Source organism: Oncorhynchus masou, chromosome 12, assembly GCF_036934945.1.
Source record: "Oncorhynchus masou masou isolate Uvic2021 chromosome 12, UVic_Omas_1.1, whole genome shotgun sequence".
NCBI lineage: Eukaryota > Metazoa > Chordata > Actinopteri > Salmoniformes > Salmonidae > Oncorhynchus > Oncorhynchus masou.
The window spans coordinates 41,997,519-42,025,272 of NC_088223.1; the positions used below are offsets into that span (position 1 = coordinate 41,997,519).

The window sequence follows — 27,754 nt, forward strand, 5'->3', positions numbered from 1 at the left end:
GAAAATGTTTCAAAGGACAATCTGAAACAATATATCTTTGCAATATGTTTTATATTTCATTGACATTTATTGAAATTCCCTATTTTTTATTTGTATAAATGTATTTGAGCGCAAAAACACCCAAACTGCATTGACAGTCATGTGATAGTGGATATTGCGACGTCAGATGAATGAAGTCTTAGCCAAGATGGCGGCTGCTGGAGGAGAGCCCTCTACCCAGAGTGGTCCGGATGATTTATTCAATCATTTCTACACAGAGGTAAAATACATTTAGGAAATACATCTTACTCAGTGTGTTGATATGTAACCTAACATTATGAATTTGACAAATACCGATAATTCGTCCCATGGACCTGCATTTATGAGGCCTACAAACATCTGCTAGCTAGAGGGGCTAAAGTTAGCTAACGTTAACTGGGCTAGCAAGCTCGCATAACACGGTGTGTGTACGTGCTAGCTAGCTAAGCTAAGCTACCAAGTGCTAACCGAGTAGTGTTGTTGATTCGCCAGTACACTTCTCTGTGATCATGACACGCATATAGTTTGTTACGCGGCTATTCTATCAGTGTAGAGGAATTTTGTTTCCCATTTAAACGGTGGTGAAATGGTTGAGTATTTGATCTGTTTTGTGCTCTTGCTAGCCAGCACAGCAGATTCGACCCTCTTTACAGCTACCTGCACTAGGTTGGACAGGCTTCCTGTGTAGATTAAGATGTATGACTCGGAAAATATATCCCAATCCAGGGATGAGAAATACGTTGTATAGTACTCGAATTGTCCCATTATGCCAACTGTTACACCAAGAACATTGAAAGACTACTCGTTTTTAGAAGTCATTCAATCTTCACGGTGTAACGGTTAGGGTAATGGGACAATTTTAGGAGTAAAACGCATTTCTCATCCCTGGATGGAGTTTAATTTTCTGAGCCACATCTCGCACCTGCTCTGGGGTGTTTTAATCTAGATAGGAAGCCTGTCTGACCCTAGTGCAGCTGTAAGCAAGTGGGTTGGATCTCTGGCATGAATGTAAACATGCTCAGTTCCATCTATCCAACCTTCCCCAAGTGGACTCATGAGTCATGACAGATAATGCTATGCCAGCTGGCCAGTGAAAGGGATCAAGATGATGTAAATATCCATTTGCTTGCTAATATGACCATGACTGAACTTCTGTGACCCTAACTAATATGGCATGTCTCTATTCAACAGGTTAAGCAGATAGAGAAAAGAGACTCTGTGCTAACCTCGAAGCAGCAAATAGACAGGCTGCTCAGACCTGGGTCATCCTACTTCAATTTAAACCCATTTGAGGTAAGTGGCTAGTTCCTGTCACATGCAGCTGTAGTTGATCTATTATTATTGTGACAAGGTTGTTGTGTATAACTGCATTGAAGTGTCCTTAGTACAACACCAGCAACCTCATTAAGAGGTTCAAGCCTCTTGCCATAATGGCTTAGGTGTTGTGCTGACAGGTGCATCGTAGCAGGTTTCAACCCATTTGAGATACTTGTTGAAGGTGCTGCATTAGTGTCAGAAGTTAAATGGTAACTTTGTGTGACTGTTGAAGAGAGACCTAAAACAACATCAGAGCATGGCAGCAACTCATGACAACACAGCATAGTACCAACACCACACCTTATTTATAAAAAATTTGCCTAACACTTATTTTTCTTAACTGCGTTGTTGGTTAAGGGCTTGTAAGTAAGCATTTCACTGTAAGGTCTACACCTGTTGTATTCGGTGCATGTGACAAATACAATTTGATTTGATGTGTGTGCTTTGGGGACCTTTTAACAGAATGTGACTGGCAGAATGGGTGTTAAATGTGGAGGATGAGGGCTGCGGTAGGTATCACAGATAGGGGGGAGTGAGGCCTAGGAGTTTTTTTATTTATTTTTAATTTAAGGATCAACCTGTGGGTCTTGCAACATCCTTTGTACAACACTGGCAACTTTGTCTAGCTGTTTGAATCGCTTGAGGTAAATACAGATCTGTGTTGATTAAGCTATGCAGTGTAAACTTTGCTTCCAGTGAAATGCCTAATTTGAATTTCAGGTGTTACAAATTGATCCAGAGGCAACAGATGAGGAGTTGAAGAAGAGATTCAGAGCGGTAGGTATACTACATATCTGACAGTAGGTACCGGAGGGTCCGGTCTTAGACCTACCGGTTCCAACACAGCTTCCAGGTCATAACAGTTGAACAGCTAACCCCAGCTTTCCACCTGCACATACTGTACCTGCTAGTCACCCACACCCTATTAAAATACTATTTGCACTGACTCTTGACACACCCATTCACACTTTCATACATACACACTTTCACTCACTACCATCATTGCTGTTATTTAATTGTACTGCTCACTTTATCTACAGTAAATAACTGTCACATTGAAAGTACATTCCATAGTAAATACTGTACATTCTATAGTTTTATATTTCCCACCATATCTTTATAGCTGATATTCTTAATAGTGAAACCGCCACATCCATTTGCAATATTACAACAACAAAGAAGTTACTGCAAACAACGAACACTGTTTTTTTTTACCCTCTGACATCATTGCATGCGTGAAGAAAGTAGAGCCCGACTGATAGGTTTTTTAAATCTGATACCAAATACCAATTCTAGGGAGGCAAAGGTCACCGATTATTTATATGTACAGTTGAAGTCATAGGTTTACATACACTTAGGTTGGAGTCATTCAAACTCGTTTTTCAACCACTCCACACGTTTCTTGTTAACAAAAACTATAGTTTTGGCAAGTCTGCTAGGACGTCTACTTTGTGCATGACACAAGTAATTTTTTAATCAATTGTTTACAGGCAAATTATTTCACTTATAATTCACTGTATCACAATTCCAGTGGGTCATAAGTTTACATACACTAAGTTGACTGTGCCTTTAAACAGCTTGCTAAATTCCAGAAAATTATGGCATGGCTTTAGATGCTTCTGATAGGCTAATTGACATCATTTGAGTCAATTGGAGGTGTACCTGTGGATGTATTTCAAGGCCTACCTTCAAACTTAGCGCCTCTTTGCTTGACATCATGGGAAAATCAAAAGAAATCAGCAAAGACCACAAGTCTGGTTAATCCTTGGGAGCAATTACCAAATGCCTGAAGGTACCACGTTCATCTGTACAAACAATAGTATGCAAGTATAAACACCACGCAGCCGTCATACCGCTCAGGAAGGAGACGCGTTCTGTCTCCAAGAGATGAACGTACTGTGGTGCGAACAGTGCAAATCAATCCCAGAACAACAGCAAAGGACCTTGTGAAGATGCTGGAGGAAACAGGTACAAAAGTATCTATATCCACAGTAAAATTAGTCCTATATCGACATAACCTGAATGGCTGCTCAGCAAGGAAGAAGCCACTGCTTCAAAACCGCCATAAAAAAGCCAGACTACGGTTTGCAACTGCACATGGGGGCAAGGATCGTACTTTTTGGAGAAATGTCCCCTGGTCTGATGAAACAAAAATAGAACTGTTTGGCCACAATGACCATTGTTTGGAGGAAAAGGGGGAGGCTTGCAAGGCGAAGAACACCATCCCAACCGTGAAGCACGGGGGTGGCAGCATCATGTTGTGAGGGTGCTTTGCTGCAGGAGGGACTGGTGCACTTCACAAAATAGATGGCATCATGAGGATCAAAAATGAACATCTCAAGACATCATTCAGGAAGTTAAAGCTTGGTCGCAAATGGGTCTTCCATGTGGACAATGACCCCAAGCAAAGTTGTGGCAAAATGGCTTAAGGACAAAAGTTGAGGTATTGGAGTGGCCATCACAAAGCCCTGACCTCAAACCTATAGAAAATCTGTGGACAGAACTGAAAATGCGGGTGCGAGCAAGGAGGCCTACAAACCTGACTCAGTTACAACAGCTCTGTCATGAGGAATGGGCCAAAATTCACCCAACTTATTGTGGGAAGCTTGTGGAAGGCTACCTGAAACTTTGACCCAAGTTAAACAATTTCAAGGCAATGCTACCAAATACTAATTGAGTGTATGTAAACTTCTAACCCACTGGGAATGTGGTAAAAGCTGAAATAAATCATTCTCCCTACTATTATTCTGACATTTCACATTCTTAAAATAAAGTGGTGACCCTGACTGACCTAAGACTAGGATTAAATGTCAGGAATTGTGAGTAACTGAGTAAGTGTATTTGGCTACTATGTGTGTATTTGGCTAAGGTGTATGTAAACTTGAAAAACATACCTTTTTATAACACAATTGACGCTCCAGAAGATTAACAGATGCTCTAAATGTTGATTTCTTAACTAAGTATTTAAATTAACATTATTTAAGAACATTTTATTTGTGGTTTACATGATAACCATCAAAAAGCAACTATCTTCTATAAGTATGAAAGTAAATACACGTTTTTCAGTTTCCCTTAGGTACAACTTAAAGATTTTTCTATCTACTGCAGTGGGTAAGAATCCATAAGTGTTTGTGCTGAAGCACCACAAGCACATGAATAAACAACAAGGGCTGAATGAATTAAACTCAGTCTCAAAATAAATCTGAAACTGCACTATTCATAACCTATACATAAACTTGCAGTTCGTAATGTCACCACTAGATTTAATTTGTATTGAGTAGATTCAAGAAACACTTTTTTAAAATATTTTTTTTAATTTAACTAGGTAATCAGTTAAGAACAAATTCATATTTACAATGACAGCTAAACCCTAACCCGGACGACGCTGGGCTAATTGTGCGCCACCCTATGTTACTCCCAATCATGGCCGGTTGTGATACAGCCTGGAATCGAACCAGGGTCTGTAGTGACACCTCTAGCACTGAGATGCATGCCTTTATAACAACCTTGCAATGAGAGGGTTGTTACCACAGCCACAAAGTCATAACCCCTGCCTATTTCTACAATTTCTCTTAACCTCACTGCTAACCTTATGGCTAACCTTAAATTAAGACCAAAAAGCAACATTTTGTTTTCCTACATTTTTTTTGTGACATTGGCAGTGGAAACTCAATGAGAGCTTGTTATGAAAAGCACACACTAGCTCTTTATTAGAACAATGTTTTCATACTGAAACCATAATGTAAATTACTGTTATTCAATACAAAATTCATTGGCTGTATATTTCAACTGCAAATGGCATCCGCTGATGACTGAACATTCATGCGGTAAAATAGTTACTGCATTGGGTTTAGTAACACGTTCTAATTTAACTAGCTAACTAACAACAATCTTATCTCATTATGAATGCAAGCACATCGCCTGAATGATTGATCTGCGCCAATTGTCTTGCTTTTTGCAGAAAACTAACTAAATAAGCCCACTGATATATAATAGAGCCCAGACAGTAATGTATCAAGGAGGAGTGTCTGTACAGATTGCTAGCTAGCTAAGCTAACTACCTTCCTGCAGGGCTGCCAACATTTGAAGAAAGCTTGGAGTGATATTTGCTATGTGAATTTCATTGCGCCCTGGCACAACCCCTAGATGGAAAATTGTACTGTTTTAAATGCAATTCTATGTATTTTGGCACGGCTTAGGCGTATGACCATGGTGGAAAATGTAAAAAAAATAAGGTGTATTCAAGATGCTTAGAACGTTAACACTCATCATTCGCTGAGTTTGTTTGGGGGATTAAATTTAAAGTACATTTAAAAAAAAATATGTATATATTAATTGGCAGTGGGTAACCAAATCATAGATTGCAGTCTCCTTGTCCATAGACTGCTTTCAAGGTAAGGACACAAAGATTTTGTAATTTGGGTGAACTCTCTCTTTAAAATAGGTCTGGAAGAAATTCCTGCTTGCTGGGTTGGCTTCCCCCGAAGTGCTGGGTGTTTGAGAAATGAATTGTTATAACAAGAACATTTTCAATCACCCAACCTTCAAGTGAATATCAATATTCAGGTGGTTTATTCCAACGAGTTGAAGCTCCTTGACGACATCTTGCTCTACATGGACAACAGGATCGGTTGTGAGTCCCCATACCATCTCTGCCTAGCATATGCACAATACTAAAGTGTCCAATTGTATTAGATACCTGGAGCATTTAATATCTAATGTCTATTTGACTTATTCGAAACTGTCCACAAAGTACTGTAAAAATACATAGCCTGATATAATTAATTTTCAAAGACTCAAGTAGGCGTGATTACACTGGCAAAATTGTGAAGAGGAATAATAACAGTACTGTTCTTACCGACAAGCACAGTAATTATCCTAGATTTTAGCCTATTGTTAAGAATAAGAATTGTTCCACTGATCAGACTAAAAGTAAATCAATAATAAGATATCCTGAAGACAAGATGACATAAATCTTGCTCTACACCCTAACCCAATTATTTTTCTATTTATTGACGCCCCTCTAGAATAAGACGTACACTTTTTTTGTTCACGATCTGTTTGACAATTATTTTCATAGTTACAAATCAGGTCAACCTACCAAACGTCCCTGCTGAAACATACCGTAGGTCTGCCTGCTGGCTTTCCGTTGTCACGGCCCAAAAACGCCGATCACCGAACGAGGGGACTAGTGTGAATTTTTTTAAATCGACTTTAGTACAGTGGGACAAAAGTATTTAGTCAGCCACCAATTGTGCAAGTTCTCTCAATTCAAAAGATGAGCCGCCTGAAATTTTCATCATAGGTACACTTCAACTATGACAGACAAAATGAGGGGGAAAAAATCCAGAAAATCACATTGTAGGATTTTTAATGAATTTATTTGCAAATTATGGTGGGAAATAACAAAAGTTTATTGACCAAATACTTATTTTCCACCATAATTTGCAAAAAAAAAATATTCTAATTTTGTCTGTCCTAGTTGAAGTGTACCTATGATGGAAATTACAGGCCTCATATTTTTAAGTGGGAGAACTTGCACAATTGGTGGCTGACTAAATACTTTTTGCCCCACCGTATAAGCTGTCAAAAAGGCTGAATTCTGCAATCGACTGGAGTAACAGCAACCTAATTTGGTTGACAACGAACAGCGCCACCGTGCTACTCTTTTTTTTTTTTTAGTTTTTTAGTTTGTTTTATAAGCAGATAACTTTCTCAGGAGGGATTTTGTCCCTCTCCTCTGCAGATTGTCTCCAAGTCATTAAGGTTTCGAGGCTGACGTTTGGCAACTCGAACCTTCAGCTCCCTCCACAGATATTCTATGGGATTAAGGTCTGGAGACTGGCTAGACCTCACATCTCCCTCCTGAGATGTGTTCAAACCTTGTGGCCAACTACAAGAAACGTCTGACCTCTGTGATTTCCGACAAGGGTTTTGCCACCAAGTACTAAGTCAGGTTTTGCAGAGGGATCAAATACTTATTTCCCTTATTAAAATGCAAATCAATTTATAACATTTCTGACATGTGTTTTTCTGGATTTTTGTTGTTGTTATTCTGTCTCTCTCACTGTTCAAATAAACCTACCATTAAAATTATAGACTGATCATTTCTTTGTCAGTGGGCAAACGTACAAAATCAGCAGGGGATCAAATACTTTTTTCCCTCACTGGAAGTGATGAGGACTGGGCTGCTTGCTTGATATAGAGCACTTTTGATGATTTACTTAATTCAAAAAAGGCTAATAACCCACTGTCCCTAGGCCGTCACTGTAAATAATAATTTGTTCTTAACTGCCCAGTTAATTAAATAAAAATCAATAAGGCCTACTCTTCTCACCTCGTGTTTTAGGGCAGAATTATGTTCAACGAGCAATACACAGAGCACCCCCTAGGGAAAAAAACGACTGCAAATTAGCAGACGTATTTGTTATTTCAATGTATATAATATCGCCGCTTTATCTGTGGAATAAAGATCGATGCAACTTTTTGTGAAGGGCTATCGGCCAATAAAATTGATTTATTGGTCAACTGATTTATCGGTCAGACTCTACATAGAAGAGCACTACGTATTGCAATTTTCTTTACTATTCTGCTCGCACCCCACAGCTCTGCAACAATAACAAAGGTGGTGTGGCGGCAGTGGCGCTGTTTCCGCACACTACAGATTCCATCTTTAATGTTCTACTGCCTTATTTGTATTGCACCACTTATTGCCTTATGTTATTATTTTGAGTTCATGTTTCACTGCACTGTTGAGAGAGAGCAAATAAAGCATTTCATTGCACCGTTTACCAGTAGTGTAAAGAACTTTAGTTAAAATACTTCACTAGTTTTTTGGGGGTGCCTGTACTTTGCTATTTATATTTTTGACAACTTTTACTTGGCGCGAGCATTGGGCCAGTAACCGAAAGGTTGCTGGATCGAATCTACGAGTTGACAATGTAAAAATCTGTCCTTCTGCCCCTGAACAAGGTCGTTAACCCACTGTTCCCTGGTAGGCCGTCATTGTAAATAAGAATTTGTTCTTAACTGACTTGGTTAGTTAAATAAAGGTTCAATTAAATGTATTTTAAAAATATATATACTTTTGCTTTTTACTCCATACATTTTCCATGTCACCAAAAAGTACTCATTTACATTTTGAATGCATAGCAGATCAGGAAAATTGTGAAATTCACTCACGTATCAAGAGAACACCTGGTCATCCCTACTGCCTATGTTCTGGCGGACTCACTAAACACAAGTGCATCTTTTGTAACTAATGTCTGAGTGTTGGAATGTGACCCTGGCTATACATACATACATTTTAAAAACAAGAAAATTCTGCTTTCTGGTTTGCATAATATAAGAATTTGAAATGATTTATACTTAGTATATTTGATCAAATAAATGTACTTTTGGTACTTAGGTATATTTAAAATCCAATGCTTTTAGACTTTTACTCAAGTATTTTACTGGGTGACTCTTACTCGTAACTTTCTATCTATACTTTTTCTCAAGTATGACAATTGGGTACTTTTCCCACCACTGCCATTTACACCCCAATGTGTCCTGTGTATTTAACAAATACACTTTTGATTTGATATTGTTGATTCTCACACTAATGAAGGCCAACTAATTTCTCCTCCCATTTCAGTTGTCCATCTTGGTCCATCCAGACAAGAACCAGGATGATCCAGACAGAGCACAACTAGCCTTTGAAGGTAGAAATATAATTGCCGTCAACAGTATGTCTACATCAGTTAGACTAATACATTCAAAGAGTTCTTAACAACCCCAATCCCACTGTATTTCTAGCTGTGGACAAGGCATACAAAAACCTGCTGGACCCAGAACAGAAGAAGAGGGCAGTTGATGTGATCCAAGCAGGAAGGGAATATGTTGAGCATAATGTGAGTAACTAACCACCTGTCCCTCTGTTCACACGTCTGATAGGTACAGTAGCTTCCCAAATGGAACCCTATTCCCTATATTGTCCACTACTTTTGACCATGACCTATAGGGTTCTGGTCAAAAGTAATGCACTGTAAAGGGAATATGGTGCCATTTGGGACATAGATTCACTGTACAATTGTATTAATACTAGTGATGCCACGATTACAGTTGAGTTCATGTATTGCCACAGCATATGACACTTCAACTGCATCTTTTTTTTAAATTGCAACAGATGAAAGAGAAGAAGAAACAGCTGAAAAAGGATGGGAAGCCTCAATTCCTGGAGGAGGATGACCCAGAAATGGTATTGACAAGTGGTTAAATATAACTTGTAACAGATGTAAGGCTGTTTTTGAGACTGGGCTTATTGTTATTGCAAAGGAAACCACTCTTTTCTTGATTGTCAGTTCAGACAGGCGGTGTATAAGCAGACTATGAAGCTGTTTGCAGAGCTTGAAATCAAGAGGAAGGAGCGGGAAGCCAAGGACATGCATGAAAGGTAATGGTGCCATTTCAGTCAACTTGCCATAGATTTTCAAGATGATTTTAAAACCAAACTTTAGCTAGGCCTGTATAAAGTAATTATTTTTGCAGTTTTACTTTAGTGCCTTGTTGCAAACAGGATGCTTCCTTCTTTTCACTTAGTATTGTGGAGTAACTGTTGTTGATCTATCCACAATTTTCAACCTATCACAGCCATTAAACTCGGTTTTAAAGTCACCATTGGCCTCATGGTGAAATCCCTGAGCGGTTTTCTTCCTCTACGGCAACTGAGTTAGGAAGGACGCCTGTATCTTTGTAGTGACTGGGTGTATTGATACACCACCCAAAGTGTAATAACTTCACCATGCTCAAAGGGATATTCAAATGTCTACTTTTATTTTACCCGTCTGCAAATAGGTGCCCTTTGCAAGGCATTAGAAAACATTCCTGGTCTTTGTGGTTGAATCTGTGTTTGAAATTCGCTGCTCGACCGAGGGACCATACAACTATCTGTATGTGGTGTAGTCATTTACATTTTATGTTAAACACTTATTGCACACAGTGAGTCCATGCAATTTATGTGACTTGTTAAGCACATGTTTACTCCTGAACTTATTTAGGCTTGCCATAACAAAGGGGTTGAATACTTATTGACTCAACACATTTCAGCTTTACCATTTTTTATTAATTAAAAATTCCACTCACATTATGGGGTATTGTGTGTAGGCCAGTGACACAAAAACGTAATCTAATTCATTTTAAATTCAAGTTGTATAACAAAATGTGGAGAAATTCAAGGAGTGAATACTTTCTGAAGGCTGTATATTGTCCATGAAATGCAGAACAGCACAGAAGACTCACAGCGTGTGCAGTTACATGCACACAATAATGTGATTGTTGTGGATAGTCAGATTTAATATAATAAGCTCATTTAAAAATGTTTACATGCTTTACAAGAAGAACGATTTCCTTTTATAATCCTATTTACGTGGACCCATCTGAAACCAGGCTTCCTGGTGGCACTCTAACTGCAGAAAATCGTTGGTGAAAATAAACAATCTACCGCAGTGAACACATTTTTGGGACGCATATTTGATTCTGAGTTTGGACCTGCTGTATGAAGTTTGAACTACTTCTAAGACACATCCATTGTTGTTCTGAACACACTTCACTGGCACTGAAGAGGGAGGCTCGCTCGGCTGGCGCTAGCACATGCGCAGATCAAGTACACCGCTGGAAGACCGTTTTAAGGTGTTTAAATGTCCTAATAATTTGAAAGATTGATCAGAAAACCAGGTGTTTTATCAGTGTGTGCTTTAAACTTATGCAGAGTAAGGTGTTTTCATGACTATTGCATAATCTGCCCACTGCCATAATCAATTCAATATTGAATTATTAGTGTGCATGTAAACCTAGTCAATGTTGGGCCTCCCGAGTGGCGCAGCGATCTAAGGAATCACTGCAGATCCGGGTTCGATCCCGAGTGGGGCAGTGGTTTAAGGCGTCACTATAGACCTAGGTTCGATCCCAGGTTGTATCACAACCGGCCGTGCGTCGTCCAGGTTAAGGGAGGGTTTGGCCGAGGGGGCGGGGCTTTTCTTGGCTCATCGTGCTCTAGCGACTACTTGTGACGGGCCGGGCTTCTGCAGGCTGACCACGGCCGTCAGTTGAACAATGTTTCCTCCCACACATTGGTGTGGCTGGATTCTGGGTTAAGCAGCCGGGTGTTTATAAGTGCGGTTTGGCAGGTCATGTTTAGGGGGCTTGACCTTCGCCTCCCGATCCCATTGGGGAGTTGCAGCGATGACATGATTTAAATTGGGGAGGAAAACAATAATGACAAAGAGAACATTGTTTTGTTTTTTTTAGAAATGTTTGCAAATGTATTTAAGAAAATAAACAAATTCCTTATTTACATTAGTATTCAGACCCTTTGCTATGAGACATGAAATTGAGCTCCGGTGCATCCTGTTTCCTTGATGTTTCTACAACTTGATTTGGAGTCCAATTGATTGAACATGATTTGGAAAGGCACACACCTGTCTATTATATAAGGTCCCAGAGTTGACATTGAGAGCAAAAACCAAGCCATGAGGTCGAAGGAATTGTCCATAGAGCTCCGAGACAGGATTGTGTCGAGGCACAGATCTGGGGGGGAAAAAACTTTCTGCAGCATTGAAGGTCCCCAAGAAAACAGGCCTCTATCATTCTTAAATGGAATAATTTTGGAACCACCAAGACTCTTCCTGAAGCTGGCCACCGGCCAAATTAAGCAATCTGGGGGGAGAAAGGCCTTGGTCAGGGAGGTCACCAGGAGCCCAATGGTCACTCTGACAGCACTCCAGAGTTCCTCTGTAGAGATGGGAGACCCTTCCAGAAGGACAACCATCTCTGCAGCATTCCACCAATCAGGCCTTTATGGTAGAGTGGCCAGACGGAAGCCACTCCTCAATAAAAGGCACAACCCGCTTGGAGTTTGCCAAAAGGCACCTAAAGGACTCTCGGACCAGGAGAAACAGGATTCTCTGGTCTGATGAAACCAAGATTGAACTCTGGTCTGAATGGCAAGCGTCACATCTGAAGGAAACTTGGTACCATCCCTACGGTGAAGTGTGGTGGTGGCAGAATCATGCTGTGGGGATGTTTTTCAGCAGCAGGGACTGGGAGACTAGTCAAGATTGAGGGAAAGATGAACGGAGCAAAGTAGAGATCCTTGATGAAAACCTGCTCCAGAGCTCTTAGGAATCGACTGGGACAAAGGTTCACCAACAGGACAATGACCCTAAGCACACAGCCAAGACCACACAGGAGTGGCTTTGGGACAAGTCTCTGAAAGTTCATCCTTGAGATGGCCGGCCAGAGCCCAGACTTCAACCTGATCAAACATCTCTGGAGAGACCTGAAAATAGCTGTGCAGCGACGCTCCCCATCCAACCTGACAGAGCTTGAGAGGATTTGCAGAGAAAAATGTGAGAAACTCCCCAAATACAGGTGTGCCCAGCTTGTAGCGTCATACCCAAGAAGACTCGAGGCTGTATTCGCTGCCAAAGGTGCTTCAACAAAGTACTGAGTAAAGGCTCTGAATACTTATGTAAATGTAATATTTCTGTTTTTTTATGTTAAATATATTTGCAAATATTTCTAAACCTGTTTTTGCTTTGTTATGGGATATTGTGTGTAAATATAGATTTTTTTTAATAAGGCTGTAACGTAACAAAGTGGAAAAAGTCAAGGGGTCTGAATACTTTCCGAATGCACTGTACATGGCCCTTAATGTCTTTGCTTGTCTTTTTGTGTCCTTAAGGAGGGAATATAATGGAATTCAATGTTTCATGTTTTCCTTTTCAGGAAAAGGGCAAGAGAGGAAGAGATTGAGACGGCAGAGAAAGCTAAGCGAGAGAGAGAATGGCAGAAAAACTTTGAGGTATGTTGAAAAAAGGTTGTAAATACATTTCAGTATTTTTTTTGGGGGTGGTAATGTTTTGAGCAGAACTTTGATCATCACCCAAAATAACCTGGGATGAGGAGAGACCGAGTACCTACTGTTGAATAACTCGCTCTTCAGTTGTTTTAACTGATTCAGGGGTATGGCGTTGCCACGAGCAGCAGGGTGAACTGCAGGTAGTAGTTTCAGAAGTCGTCGCCGATATTGCTGTTTACTTAGTGCATCGCTGACTCTACCTTATATTTTCACAAGGAAACAAGGGATGGGCGAGTGGACAGTTGGAGGAGTTTCCAGGCAGGCAAGAGCAAGGCTAAAAAAGAGAAGAAACCCCGGTCCTTCCTGAAGCCTCCTAAAGTCAAGATGGAGCAGAGAGAGTAACATCTGTTGAGATGTGAGGGTTAAGGATACTACCCAAAGGCTCCATCCCGATTCTTCACCCTTTTCCAGAAGTGTATACTGGCACACTCCACGTGATGTTTTAAAAGCATATGAGTGGTGTGTAAGCGTTGGCTGGAGGGAGTTTCCACCATTGTAAAAATTCTACCACAGCAAGCGTACACTTCGGGAGAAGGTTGGCGAAATCGAGACTCAGCCCAACATTCTTACTTACACTTGACAGTGCATCCAGCCTCCTGAGAAATGTAGTTTTGTGCTTGTTTATTTTTTATGTACATAATTGTGATCTGCAACCTCCATGGGACCATCACACTTACTGGCCTCAAAGTAGACAAGATGACAGGAAATCTTCCATTTCTGTATCCACCTTAGTTTGACTAGACTTTTTGTGCTGTTCTTTTTTTTTCTTTTTTTACCTTTAAATAAAAGCTTGTTTGTAACAAGCCAATTTTGTGGTCTACCAAGTATTGACTCCAAAACGAGGCAATCTAGTTGAGGTAGAATAATGAAATCCTTAGCTAGCGACTGCCTTGTATTTGTCAATAGGTACAAGATGCTGTAACATGTTATTAAGGAATTTTCCCCCTCTGTGAAACACAAGGAGAATATCCAGCCACTCTTGGAGGACAATGGGAGTAGTTTACTCCTCTATTCAGGCGCAGTGGTTGTAAAGTGAGGAAGAGAGTATCCCCATATCTCGAAGTATCCTGCCATCCAGGTTATTTTTTTCCTTTATTTAACTAGGCAAGTCAGTTAAGAACAAATTCTTATTTTAGGAACAGTGGGTTAACTGCCTTGTTCAGGGGCAGAGCAACAGATTTTTACCTTGTCGGGGATTTGATCTTGCAACCTTTTGGTTACTAGTCCAACACTCTAACCACTGGGCTACCTGCTGCCCCGATGATTTGCTCATCACAATTTCAAACCCACAGTGAGTTGGGATTCCACTACACAGGAGCGTCCCAATTGGCACCCAATCCGTATATAATGCACTACTTTTGACCAGAGCCATATGGGTCCCAGGGAATATAAGTGCACTAAATATCGAATGGGGTGTAATTTGGGACAGAGACAAAAAATCCACTCATATTCCCATGATGATACCCCCTCTGACTTTGTTTTCTCCAATACATTAAAATATGTTACCCCAATTGACCATTGGTCGTGATCATATACCTATCATCTAACCACTAGTGTTCTTTAATTAGCAGTAGCATTGTGCATCCATATCAAATGTTTAATTGCAGCAGTGTTTCACTCAATCTACAGTACCATGGAAATTCGAAGCCTCGTCTGTGAGAGCTGTTTTTCTGTCCGTTGAACTGTAATCGTTATACTATAACAATAAAAATGTCCAAGATATTCTTAGGAGATAGTCAGGTCGTCTGTGTGTGATCAAAGCAAAGGCATTTGTCGGTTTGTTCTTGCCTGTAAGTGAAGCATGATGAGCCCAAGTTTTTAGTCTTGTTCAACATTGTCTTTTAATAATCATTAATTGAAAATACATTAAATTACTCATTTGTCAAAGACAACTAGACTAAATTGTGACAGAGCAAAAAAATTATACAAATGTATATTTACTAAAAGTGCGTAAATTGTAAATTAATTCATTGACATATCAAGTGTGCACATATAGGATACAACATGAGGATATTAATAAACTCATGGCAATACATATAGAAATGACTACCAAAGTGTTCTCTTCGGCTACAGAGGCATAAAGAAAAGAAAGCATTGAAATGCATCTTCACATTCCAGATTCTCTGGACACCCGCAATGTCGGAGTCCCCACACCCCTGAAATATGTCTGTGTTAGCCAGCCAGCCACTCACAAAGTATAGACTACCAGTTGTTGTCCGTGGTGCTTAAATTGCGACATGTCTATGCTTCTGCATGCCTATCGAGTCGATGTTAGGCTTTCTGTGATCTAGAAGAAAATGAAACGCACACGGATTAAATCGAGGTGCTGGGTGCCAGGACATGTTTAGCTTTGCTTTAGTTTATGGATAATGTTTATTGGTAGGCCTATTTGGTCATAATGTTCTCATTTTAAACATTTCTCAAAAGCTATAGCTTTGTAGCAAAGCTGCCATTTTGTGACTGCTGGCTGGTTGTTCAGTAATTGAAAATTGGAAATTCAAACATTGCAGATTGTAAAACAAATGTTCGATGCAACAGCATACTAGTCAGCTACCAATAATGTTTTAGAATTTACAACTTTCCTGTATAGGCTAGGTGAACCTGCATCACGAGCCGTCTTTGAACTGTAGTGCTGAGCGATTTGCGATTAACCAAAATTCCAGTTATTTTTGTTTTTTAAACAACGAATTGACCAATGTCGGTTAAATAATGTGAATTCCTTTTCGTTCAGGTTTTTTTCTGTGAGCTCAATGCGCCTATAGCTCAGTTTCTCTATAGACAAATCAGATCCAGCCTGAACTGTGTGATGTTTCCAACAGGTGAATATTCTACATAGTTGAGGGCTTAAAAACGTAGTAATTAGCCTGTAGGTCCAGGTTGCGGGCCTGACTGTTTTCTATAACGAGTATTGCCTATCCAGACAGTATTTCCGGAGACATTGTGCATTAGGCCCAATGCCAATATTTCAATTGCGCTACAATTTAAAAGTAGTCCTGATGAATGCATGCCAATACAAACCATAGATAAGGGTCTGTTGATATTGCAACTCTACAACTCTAACACCGGTTTACCAGTAGGAACGAAATCTCGAACCCTTTTTTTGTTCAAACCCTCAAGAAATGTTGTCCGTTAAAGATGACTGAATCGGCCAGAATCCAGGCGACGTGCTCTATCCATTGTTCTGTGGTATTATTTCTTGCCCCAGCTGCTGTTGGTGGCTCATCATCACCAGTAGCCTACAACTGGCGAGCACTAGCAACAGCACAGCTGGATTCAGAGTCTGATTCATCCCAGCCCTTGCTCTCCCGGAGTCAAAAAGATATCAGCATGTGGACCTGCTGCGTGAGTGTGTAAGTGATGATGCTGCATTGTGGCATGAGGGGCTGTCTAACTGAGGTGTGATCTTGTCAAAAAAGGGCCCAAAACAGATCAGAGATATTGTATTCCCTCAAAGTGGGGACACATTCCCTCAAATTTAGTAGCGACAACTACGAAAAATGACACGGACAATACTTGTGTATTCAAGTAGAGCTGATGCTGCTTTTTGTTTTTGTTGCAATTTTGTAGATTTTTTTTGTTGAGTAATTTGAGCAGTGAGGGTTTTCGTTACTGGATAAATAAAAAAAATCGGCACCAATTTAAAACCACATAAGCGTTGTGGGGCCAACTAAGCATTTGCAAAATATGGAGAGTTCGCGCCACCTTGCGGAAAGATTCAAAACGGGCACAACCATTGTCGTAAATCAACCACACTGGTGGCGAGGTGGATGGATCGCATTCGGACAAAGCCCCCGCAAAGAAGTTCTGGCCTGGTTCAAAGGAATTTGGGCTGGGGTTCAAGGCCTCATTTTGTCTCCTAAAGTTGTTCTTAAGCTTCATCTATTGGCTCTTACACGTACGTACTTGCGTATATAGATCAATAACTCAGTTCAGTCAAAGTGGAGGGATGGGGGACTTCCAGCTAGAAGGGGAGGCACTCACTAACCTTTACATGATGATCCAGAACCATTAGCCAGTGAAATTGGGACTCAACTCAGACCTGGGCCGCACAGTTAATTTGCTCTCACAACCTGGTATAAAAAGTTAAATACTTCTTACTGTTCATTAAAAAAAAAGCAAATTGATCTGATCTCACCCCTTCTCCATTTTCTCCCTGCATGATGATGGCAGGATGTTTGTGGTCCGGCAGGATGTTTGTGGTCCTCCCTGATGAGGTCACTGCCAACATGACCCTGGTGGATGAGAGCCTGATGGCCGAGTTTGTCCAGGACTGTTCAGTTTCTGCATGTGGCCGACACACTGCCTTCCAAGAGTTCAGCTCCTCCACTGACCTGCTGCCTCCGCTTACTGACCAGGGTGAGTACTCATTCATCCCCGTCTTTGAATTGTCTCCCTCATTTCTTCTCAACCCTTAGGACCAACAAAACTCAAAACTTTAGGAGTAAAGTAAAATAACTATTAATTTGTTTTAAATGTGTAAGGATGTGTACATTCTTGTGGACTATGTTGGGTCTTCTACAGTCTTTGATGGCAGGAGTGCACCTACCTCTGTATTTTACATTTGAGTCATTTAACAGACCCTCTTATCCAGAGCCAAAACAGGAACAATTAGGGTTAAGTGCCTTACTCAAGGGCAAAACTTTTTTCTTTTAACATATCACCTAGTCAGTTCAGGGATTCAAACCAGCAAACTTTTGGTTACTGGCCCAACACTCTTAACTGCTAGGCTACTTCCCACCCTCTCTCTCTCTGTCTTAACTTTAGAGTAAAGTAACAATAATTTTAAAAAACATATGAGGGAAGATGTGTAAGGTGAATATCAGAAGTGGATGGAATAATCTCAGTTTCTAACCTGTCAAGTACCTTCTGCCCTTTCTCTATCCAGGTCTATCTTGATAGGTTGCAGGACACAAACCTGTGTCCTGCAAAGCTCAGCAGCCTCAATCACAAGTTGGCACACACACACACACACACAAACCAGCACTTAAGAGGATCCTAAGAGGAGACCTTTCAATGAATATCATATGTAGAAATATTCATCTAATAAATCAATGGAATTTAAAAATAATAATAGCAATAGTCTGTCTCGTTATCTATTTTTCTTCCTCCTCGTCTTCCATGTGGTGATGCAAATAGCTTTACTAGTGAAGGGAATTTCAAATCTTTTCAGTCTGCATTTTCAATATCCTTCTCTGGTTCAGACTGGTCTCTGCATGGGGCCTCCAAATCACTAAGTCCGCACCTGATGAGAGGCTCAACTAAAGATGTTGCAGAACGGCTGTATTTGAAGCACTCACACCCTTCTGCCCAGTTTCCCTGATGTTGCTACGGCAATCAAGCTGTTTGTTTTTTACCATCCATGTAACTGTTGCCTCTGCGGTAAGATCGTTTTTATAAACTAAAACTCATAAAGAACGGTCTGTTATGCGCTTTTGAACACTTCTTCAGTAAGCTCCACTAATTGCACTGGTGCCGTCGTAGCATTGTTGTTAAAGTACTATGTGAATTTCACCAGGTTCATGTATTAATATGTCGTGTTGATTTGTTATTATGCATGCCTACATCCTGGGAGAAGGGGAGTGTGTACTTACGTTTTGCCCTGCGTGCTCGTGCTCAAATCATTTTGATGCACTGAGAGAGGTAGGCACGCTTTTTCTGTCTTCAGGAAAGTTTGATTCTTTTAAGTACAAAGTCATACACGGTGTTTTGTTCATGAATAATGATGTATATTTAGAGGTTACTCGTAAGTGGATGGTATTGTTAAGGTGCACTTGCTAGCTCCTCGAATGATCCCAGTCCCTCCTATTGTGCATCTGTTGTAGAAAGAGGCGACGATTCTCAGAACATATGTGCTCTACAAATGTTTTATTTCCTTTTGGATGCAGATGCAGGATGCAGAGAGTGAGTTCTGCTTGATTAAAACTACCTGATATCCAAAGTCCACGTTTTATAGTCTCAATCAACCACACACAACGCAGTTACAGCGGTGCAGTATGGCACCGGTTACAGTAGCATTGACCACGGCATTTGTTCACGATATCCCCATGTACTTTCAGTCAGTTGAATTTGTAGAAGCTGATCATGTAATAGCTGCCAATAATGTAGTAGCTGCTTCTAATGTAATAATTTTGGCATTCATAATGTAATAACTTGCCAATCGTGTAATAAATATGCTGAACGCATAACATAACGTTTTTGCACATGAAGTTGAACTATATAATTATTAAATTATGCATCGACTTTTACATTTTATACCATGGCATTGTTGAGTACTGACTGGCTTTAAGGGCGTTCAAGAGCGTGCACTACTTAAGCGATAATATCTGAGAAGCCAGTGTTTGGAGGATATAGTGGCATGGGTGTTGTTTGAGACAAAGTCACTTTTTTACAGTGGGTTACCAACATTCAAATAATGATTGATGAATGTATTCATACTTCCACGAGATTTTGTCCCGACACAAATCTAAGGTTGCTTGCTGCCCAAGCATTCGTTATCTTTGTGGGCTATACTCGGCCATGTCTCAGGATGGTAAGTTGGTGGTTGAAGATATCCCTCTAGTGGTGTGGGGGCTGTGCTTTGGCAAAGTGGGTGGGGTTATACCCTTCCTGTTTGGCCCTGTCCGGGGGTGTCCTCGAATGGGGCCACAGTGTCTCCTGACCCCTCCTGTCTCAGCCTCCAGTATTTATGCTGCAGTAGTTTGTGCTGGAGGGCTTAGGGTCAGTTTGTTATATCTGGAGTACTTCTCCTGTCCTATTTGGTGTCCTGTGTGAATTTAAGTGTGCTCTCTTTAATTCTTTCTTTCTCTCGGAGGAGGACCTGAGCCCTAGGACCATGCCTCAGGACAACCTGACATGATGACTCCTTGCTGTCCCCAGTCCACCTGGCCGTGCTGCTGCTCCAGTTTCAACTGTTCTGCCTTATTATTGGACCATGCTGGTCATTTATGAACATTTGAACATCTTGGCCATGTTCTGTTATAATTTCCACCAGGCACAGCCAGAAGAGGACTGGCCACCCCACATAGCCTGGTTTCTTCCTAGGTTTTGGCCTTTCTAGGGAGTTTTTCCTAGCCACCGTGCTTCTACACCTGCATTGCTTGCTGTTTGGGGTTTTAGGCTGGGTTTCTGTCCAGCACTTTAAGATATCAGCTGATGTACGAAGGGCTATATAAATACATTTGATTTGATTCGTTCTATCGGTTCGGTTGCCAGAGACGCGACCCACTCGTTAAGTCTTTTTGTTCTGCATCTATGGACACGATCGCTCCAGTCATTCGTTCTCAAATGTTCCATTGTGATACTGGCTGGCAACGTTCATCACTTGCTTACTAGCTAGCCAACCACAGCTAATTTACAGTCATGTCAAACAGTCCCGCCAGAATAAAAGCAAAGTAGCTGCATTTGCATTTGTTTGATCGGTTTTCCAGTGACATTTATATGGATAGATCCATAATGAGCTAATGATGCGCAATTTTGCCTGGCATAGAACATATGCTCCCTCGTCAGGACACTTGTTCAGAGGAGCTAGCCAACAACACAATCACTCCAAACAGAAGCTGGAAAGACTGCAAACTAGCTGCATTTAGATTAGTTTGACCTGTTTTCTATTGACATTTCTTTGTATATATATCTCCATAAAAATGATGCCAGCTGATTCATGATTTCGACTGGCTGAGAAAAGCTGTCTGTCTCATCCTGACATGTTCATTGCTATGGGACAGCTCGAGATCGAATTTCAATATTGAAACAATATTGCAAATGTTGGAGACAAGACAGCTAGGTTTATACAAATCGCTGCTGTTGAAAACCAAATTCTAGTCGAAAAGAAAAATGGGAGTTAATGTCTACATTCTTTTTATAGTGGAGATCAAGTTTATAAATTGCCTGGCTGGGCTGATGAGACAGTGGATTGCGGTGATGGAACAGAGTAAATAGGCATTTCAACTTCATAGCTTTAGCTGGTGGTAACTTGTGGAAAAGACACCGGCTGGAATGTGGTTTTAACCAATCAGCATCCAGGATTAGACCCACTCATTTTATATTACCATGGTAGAATTCAATGGCTATAGTTAATTTTGACATGTTTTGTTTGAGATGCTTTTGAAAGCAAAAGTCGAATTGAAAACAGTATTGGTATTGTTGAACTCGATTTTTATAAAGGCAAACTAGGACTGATGGTTTGGTTAGCTAATCTAGCAAGTCTGTTTCCACAGCAACAAACTACTGTAGCTGTCGAGTAAACTTGCTTGCTACTTCAGTGGATGTTGAACACATTTCTATCAGCAAATTAAAATTTCTAGTGGTTAAATTATAGCCATCAGTATAAAAGGGATAATCAACTCCGGGCTCCATGCGTTCTCTGGAAAATAGTGCTACACTGGAATGTCAGTTCCTCTCAGAGTTCCTCTCCGCTAGCGACACATCTTCCAAGGCATTCATTATTTCCATAGAACCCATTTGCCCTTCGAACAGCCTCAATTCGTCAGGGCATGGACTCTACAAGGTGTCAAAAGCATTCCACAGGGATGCTGGCCCATGTTGACTGCAATGCTTCCCACAGTTGTATCAAGTTGACTGGATGTCCATTCTTTGGGTGGAGGACCATTCTTGATACACACAGGAAACTGTTGAGCGTGAAAAACCCAGCACCGTAGCAGTTCTTGACACAAACCAGTGCACCTGGCACCTACTATCAAACCCTGTTCAAAGGCACTTAAATGTCTTGCCCATTCACTCTCTGAATGGCACACATACTGTATAAATCCATGTCTCAAATTCTTATTTCCAATGATGGCCTAACTAACCTGGATGACGCCGGGCCCATTGTGCGCCGCACTATGGGACTCCCAATCATGGCCCGTTGTGATACAGCCTGGAAACAAACCAAGGTCTGTAGTGAACCCGCGAGCACAGAGATGCAGTGCCTAAGACCACTGCGCCACTTGGGAGCCAAGAGCAGGTGTTAATGATTTCTAAACTCATTGTATAGATGAAGCTATCCCCTGATAATGACCCTTGTCCCACATTGACCCACTCTACACAGCTGCCTCCAGAACAATATTTAGTTACCAAGATGTCACTAACCTTTTTAGGATGTTCTCAGGACTTTAATTTTACTAGTCATTAGGATGTTTGCATGATGGTCCCAAGGGAACGTCCCTGCTAACAAAAATGTGTCATTAGGATGTCCCCCGGAACATCACAAAATGGTTTCCTAAAGTTGTCAGGACGTTATGTCATGGTCCCACTAGTACTTTGTTTTTTCCGGGGACAGCACCTGACTCATTTAAGGGATATATCTATTTAAAAAACATTGCATATTAGTTGAGATTTTAGTAGTAGCCCCCACCCCCCAAAAAATGCTCACTCACTCTCTTTTTTTACACAGACAGATTCACTGACTGACTGGGGCTGTGGGTGTGTATTGATATTACTGCTTAAGTCAGGTTTTGATCTAGGATTCAGAAATGTGGTGTGTAGTCAGCTATTACTGAAGCACGAAAATAAAAATAGAGTGAATATTACATTGGTTAAAGTTACACTATTCACAATGTAATAATTATTACATTGTGCGCAAAAACCTTGTTATGCTTTCAGCATATTTATTACATTATCGGCATTTATTACATTATGAATGCAAAAGTTAATACATTAGCAGCTAGTACATTATTGGCAGTCATTACAGTTGCTACAAGGCCTGAGGCACTTTTTTCAGTCACATTTCAGAAGCCCAAAAAACACTGAGCTTCTTAATACATATGTACATTGAAAAGGTTTATGATTGACTTGAGGGTTACTGTAAAAATGATTAAATTAAATAAAGACATTCATGACAGGCGCATGGCACCCCCCCCCAGAGCTTGCGTTGTCTGATATGCTAGTGCACTTACCCCTTCATCTTTAATAAACCAACTGAAAAGGTAGACTCAGCAAAATGGACGTTGCCACGAGCAGCACCGCAGATATTGGGATATAGGGGGATGCAAGATGACACTCACACAGTATTTGCACATGCGCACAGGTTTGCTTCAAGCTGTTAGAGGGTCGTAACTAGTTACCACAGCAACAAAGTCAAACTCCACCTATCTGTACAATTTCTCTTCTTAAAAAGTGATTTTTAACCTAACTGCTAACCTTATGCCTAACCCTAAATTGATAAAAATGCATGATCTTTTTTTTTCATAGACAATTTTGATACTGTCAAATACCATATTAAAAAAGGTGGTTTTATTTAACTAGGCAAGTCAGTTTAAGAACAAATTGCTTATTTACAATGACAGCCAACCCCAGCCAAATCCTAATCCGGACAATGCTGGGCCAATTGTGCGCCACCCTTTGGGACTCCCAATCACGGCCGGTTGTGATACAGCCCGGAATCGAACCAGGGTCTGTAGTGATGCCTCTAGCACTGACATGCAGGAGCCCAACGTGGTAGGTACGGGACTAAACAGCCTTGCACTTAGTTGCGTAAATTGACCCACTATTCTGTTTACTTTCTGCATCTACATCATATTGTTGAGTCTACCTTTAAAACTTTGGCTTCATTGTGATTTCTCATCAACACACAAGACCTGTTGTTTTTCCCCATAGTTCAGTCTTCTCAGAATGTCTCAAGGGAAAGTGTAGGTAACCTCGTCCCCAGTCTCAATTGTTATCCCATACACATGTCAACAGAGAGCCTGCTGGTGAACGAGATTAAAGTGTTAGGTGATATGTTGCCTCGGCCCTGGAAGCCTAAGCCAGGTTATATGAGTCAAGTCTTTTGCCTCACATTATTTTACACTGGTCCCCGCCTGAGGCCATCGAGCTCTGGGCACCTCCCGTCACGTTCAGACTGAGCCCCTGGAAGGCACCAAACAGCGAATCATCCTTCACAGATTTCTGGTTCCTCTTGGCATTTGTCTTACTCTACATGAAGATAGAAGGGGAAAAAATATGTTCAATTATGCCTTTTGTAAGTCTAAAATCCTGGCCAACAGTACACTTGTAATCCCTTCATATAAACGAGAGACAGATCAGTTCAATTAGAATAGGTCTCTTGTATTTCAAAGTTTCACCCATTACTCGTTCAAAATTAAATTGATATACTCTCAGATCAGATGCCTACTGAATGAGTGATCTTCTGTTATGACCAGTCACACATGACATGCACACAGACTCAATTACCTTTGGGAGGCAGTGCTGGCTCCTGAAATGCTGACTCCTCCTTCTGATGGACCTTTCTGCAATCTTCTTCTCTCTCAGTTTCCTACAGTAGCACAAAACATCAACATTAGAGATGCTTCAGTGGCATTTTGTTAGTCTCCCAAGCAGATATACCTAAACGTTTGATACTTATCTATGTAAGCTCTACGGGTCAGTTTCCCAGACGCAGATTTAGCATAGTCCTGGACTAAAAAGCATGCTCAATTAAGAATCTCCATTGAAAGTGCTCTTTAGTCCAGGATTAGGCTTAATTTCCTTCCAGGAAACTGGCCTTTAATGGTTTTATATCTACTAAAAACAATGGCCAACCATCCCTACCGTTCTCTCTGAATGTCAGCCTGGTATGCACTGAGCCAGGAGTCTGGTACGGCTCTCTGCTTGGTGCAAGTTTTGGCGCAAGGGACACTCTTCCTCCTGACTATGCTGTGCCTCCGGACTACAACTACGCTCTTCCGTCTGGCCCCTGTGCTCACGACTACGCTCTTCCGTCTGGCCCCTGTGCCCTTTTTGGTGCCTATTTTGTTGTCCGGTTTGGTCCCCGTCCCTGACACATAGTCACTGAACTGCTTGATGGGATCACCCAGGGACTTAAGATCCACCATAAGATCCATCTAGTTGTGTGTGTGTGTGTGCTGCTTTGAGCACTACAGTAGCGTTTCAGTATCTCTCAGCTGACTGACTGGAGGAACTTGACTGATGGGCTGTTGTTCAGACCTGTAAACAGCAAAGACAGGATAATGATTGAGTTGGGAGTTCAAAAGGAGGGAAACGACACAACTAAATGCATGCAGTGTCTCGGATTGCAAGTTGACCTGAACAGTCTTAAAAAAAGGGGGGCATTATCAACGGCAATAGAACCAATGTCAACTACATTATTTAGAATACAGCCAACACATACGGATAAATAATTACAAATACATTATCAAAACAAAAATCTATGCAAGGCAATTTCAAGTGTGACGTGCATCCTTTTCTAATTGCACATACCTGTAAATATTGTCTATTTGCAGTATCCAATAAAGTCAAGTACTCCAAATAATTCCTCACAGTGACAGCATTGTTTGAGGTTGAGACTAGCCACTTTACCAGACAAATGCGCACTAGTCCCTCTTATGGGGATTTAACAGATGACCCTCCTAGCTTCTCAGGCAGATTAGCTGAAGACGTAAGCGCTACTTATTTGATTAGAACCTACAGGGTCGCAAACAAACCAGTGTAGGAAAGAAACAAGCATGTCATGTTGATTTCAATGATGACTTGGAATGACCGGTTCCCATTTCTTAAATTTGGTTAGTTCAGTTTATTTTCAATATCAGAGTGGGGGGGGGGGGGGACCATTTTCTTTAGAATAGCTGCCAATTGAAATAACCCGATTCATTGATGCAATAACAGGTCAAGATCCTATGTGGAAACGTCTAACCATGATCCATCAGCCTTCCACCACATTGTACCCGATCATGTCTATACATTGACTGATGGAAATATACTGTTGGTAATACAAAAAAGAATATACACAATCTCAATTATAAAACTTAGTTGCTTGGGTTATTTTTTATTTATTTCTATAGCTAGACGTTTAAAAGGTTAATAGTTTTGTTCATCCAGTGAACTTAACTCTCACCCTAATGTCTGCTTTGGTTGCTACATATACAGTGCATTCAGAAAGTATTCAGACCCCTTCCCCACATTTTGTTACATTACAGACTTATTCTAAAATGTATTACATTTTCTCCCTCAATCTACACACAATACTAAATAAGGACCAAGGAAAAGATGTTGAGAATTTTTTAGCAAAGATAAATATATATATTTTTAAACAAATGCCTTATGTAAATGAGTACTCAGTCCCGTTGCTATGAGACTCAGGCGCATCCTGTTTCCATTGATCATCCTTGAGCTGTTTCTATAACTTGGAGTCCACCTGTGGTAAATTCAATTGATTGGACATGATTTGGAAAGGCACACACCTGTCTATAGATAAGGTCCCAGTTGACAGTGAATGTCAAAGCAAAAACCAAGCCATGAGGTTGAGCTCCGAGACAGGATTGTGTCAAGGCACAGATCTGGGGAAGAGTATCAACAAATTTCTGCATAATTGAAGGTCCCCAAGAACAGAGGCCTCCATCATTCTTAAAGGGAAGAGATTTGGAACCACCAAGACTCTTCCTAGAACTCAGCTGGCTTCCCAGCCAAACTGAGCAATCAGGGGAGAAGGGCCTTGGTCAGAGAGGTTGAATTTTTACCTTTATTTTACTAGGCAAGTCAGTTAAGAACAAATGTGGGTTAACTGCCTGTTCAGGGGCATAACGACAGATTTGTACCTTGTCAGCTTGGGGATTCGAACTTGCAACCTTTCGGTTACTAGTCCAACGCTCTAACCACTAGGCTACCCTGCCGCCCCGTGACCAAGAACCCGATGGTCACTCTATCAAAGTTCCTCTGTGGAGATGGGAGAACCTTTCAGGAGGACAACCATCTCTGCAGCAATCCACCAAATCAGGCTTTAAAATAAATTAAAAAAATTCTACATTTGCCATTATGGGGTAGTGTGTGTAGATTGATAAGGAAAGGGGTGGGTGTGTTACATTTTAGAATAAGGATGTAATGTAAAAAGGTCAAGGGGTCTGAATGAACTTTGTCTGCCTTAGTTTACCAGCATATATCTACAGATGCTTGCTTTACTAAGCTTTGCTCTAACTTTTATGGTAGCAGATGGGAGAAACAGATGGAGCGAGGGAAAGCAGGCCAGGGACAGTGAGGCAAAGAGACTAAGGTAGTAGAGAGATGACGAGTTAGTGACAGACGGAGGAGTACCCATGACGTTAAGTACACCTGCCAGGCGGCTGCCACAGCGGATCCTCTTGTCCTTGGCCCTTCCGGTGGGTGAGCCTGCTCTGTCAGATCTGGAAGGCAGACTTCAGAAGAGATTCCAAGAGTGAACCTCAATCTTTCCTTGCATTCTACCTATTCCTTCTCAAAACACATTGGCGGAGAACATCTGAGGGGGAAGGGACCTTGGACCTCCTCTAATTGGGTTGAGGTGGAGAGAAGATCACAATGAAGGAAAATGTAGATTGTAGCGCTACAGACTAATTTGGTTAGTAGTAGTAGAGTTGGTTATAAAATACTATTAAATAGAGCAATAGGCCAGGGTTATTAAGGGGTTTCCTGACAGCCTGCTATATCTTATACCAACACTAGTTTTGCCAGACACACACAAGTCCTCCTAAGGGCTAGTCACAAGATAAATCAGGGATTCAAAGACACAGTCAAGCATCGAAGACAAAAAGCCTTCGCATAACTGTGCCAGAGGCC

At 41.0% G+C, this 27,754-nt stretch overlaps 2 protein-coding genes across 2 annotated transcripts; one reads left to right on the forward strand and one right to left on the reverse strand.

The window, feature by feature from the left end:
• The first annotated feature begins 106 nt into the window (after positions 1-106).
• Positions 107-14,962, forward strand: LOC135550111 (dnaJ homolog subfamily C member 8-like). Its single transcript, XM_064980608.1, has 9 exons — positions 107-259; positions 1,210-1,311; positions 2,056-2,112; positions 8,972-9,038; positions 9,133-9,227; positions 9,503-9,574; positions 9,678-9,769; positions 13,102-13,177; positions 13,451-14,962. The coding sequence occupies exons 1-9, from the start codon at positions 167-169 to the stop codon at positions 13,574-13,576; spliced, it is 780 nt and encodes a 259-aa protein (XP_064836680.1). The 5' UTR covers positions 107-166; the 3' UTR covers positions 13,577-14,962.
• Positions 14,963-22,812: 7,850 nt separating this feature from the next.
• si:ch211-81a5.8 (uncharacterized protein LOC560648 homolog) lies at positions 22,813-27,656 on the reverse strand. The gene is made up of 4 exons (XM_064980609.1): positions 24,758-27,656; positions 24,401-24,482; positions 24,006-24,142; positions 22,813-23,913 (listed from the first exon to the last, which is right to left on the reverse strand). The coding sequence occupies exons 1-4, from the start codon at positions 25,048-25,050 to the stop codon at positions 23,886-23,888; spliced, it is 540 nt and encodes a 179-aa protein (XP_064836681.1). The 5' UTR covers positions 25,051-27,656; the 3' UTR covers positions 22,813-23,885.
• Between the last annotated feature and the right edge of the window lie 98 nt (positions 27,657-27,754).

Bases quoted from the DNA above. Each gene is read 5' to 3' on its own strand.
- LOC135550111 (XM_064980608.1), top strand. From the start codon at position 167: ATGAATGAAGTCTTAGCCAAGATGGCGGCTGCTGGAGGAGAGCCCTCT. The intron at 9,228-9,502 runs GTGAGTAACTAA...AAATTGCAACAG, and splicing joins GGGAATATGTTGAGCATAAT to ATGAAAGAGAAGAAGAAACA. The intron at 9,770-13,101 runs GTAATGGTGCCA...TTTCCTTTTCAG, and splicing joins GCCAAGGACATGCATGAAAG to GAAAAGGGCAAGAGAGGAAG.
- si:ch211-81a5.8 (XM_064980609.1), bottom strand. From the start codon at position 25,050: ATGGATCTTATGGTGGATCTTAAGTCCCTGGGTGATCCCATCAAGCAG. The intron at 24,483-24,757 runs GTAGGGATGGTT...GTGCTACTGTAG, and splicing joins GCTGACATTCAGAGAGAACG to GAAACTGAGAGAGAAGAAGA. The intron at 23,914-24,005 runs GTGAGGCAAAAG...GTTCACCAGCAG, and splicing joins GGGGACCAGTGTAAAATAAT to GCTCTCTGTTGACATGTGTA.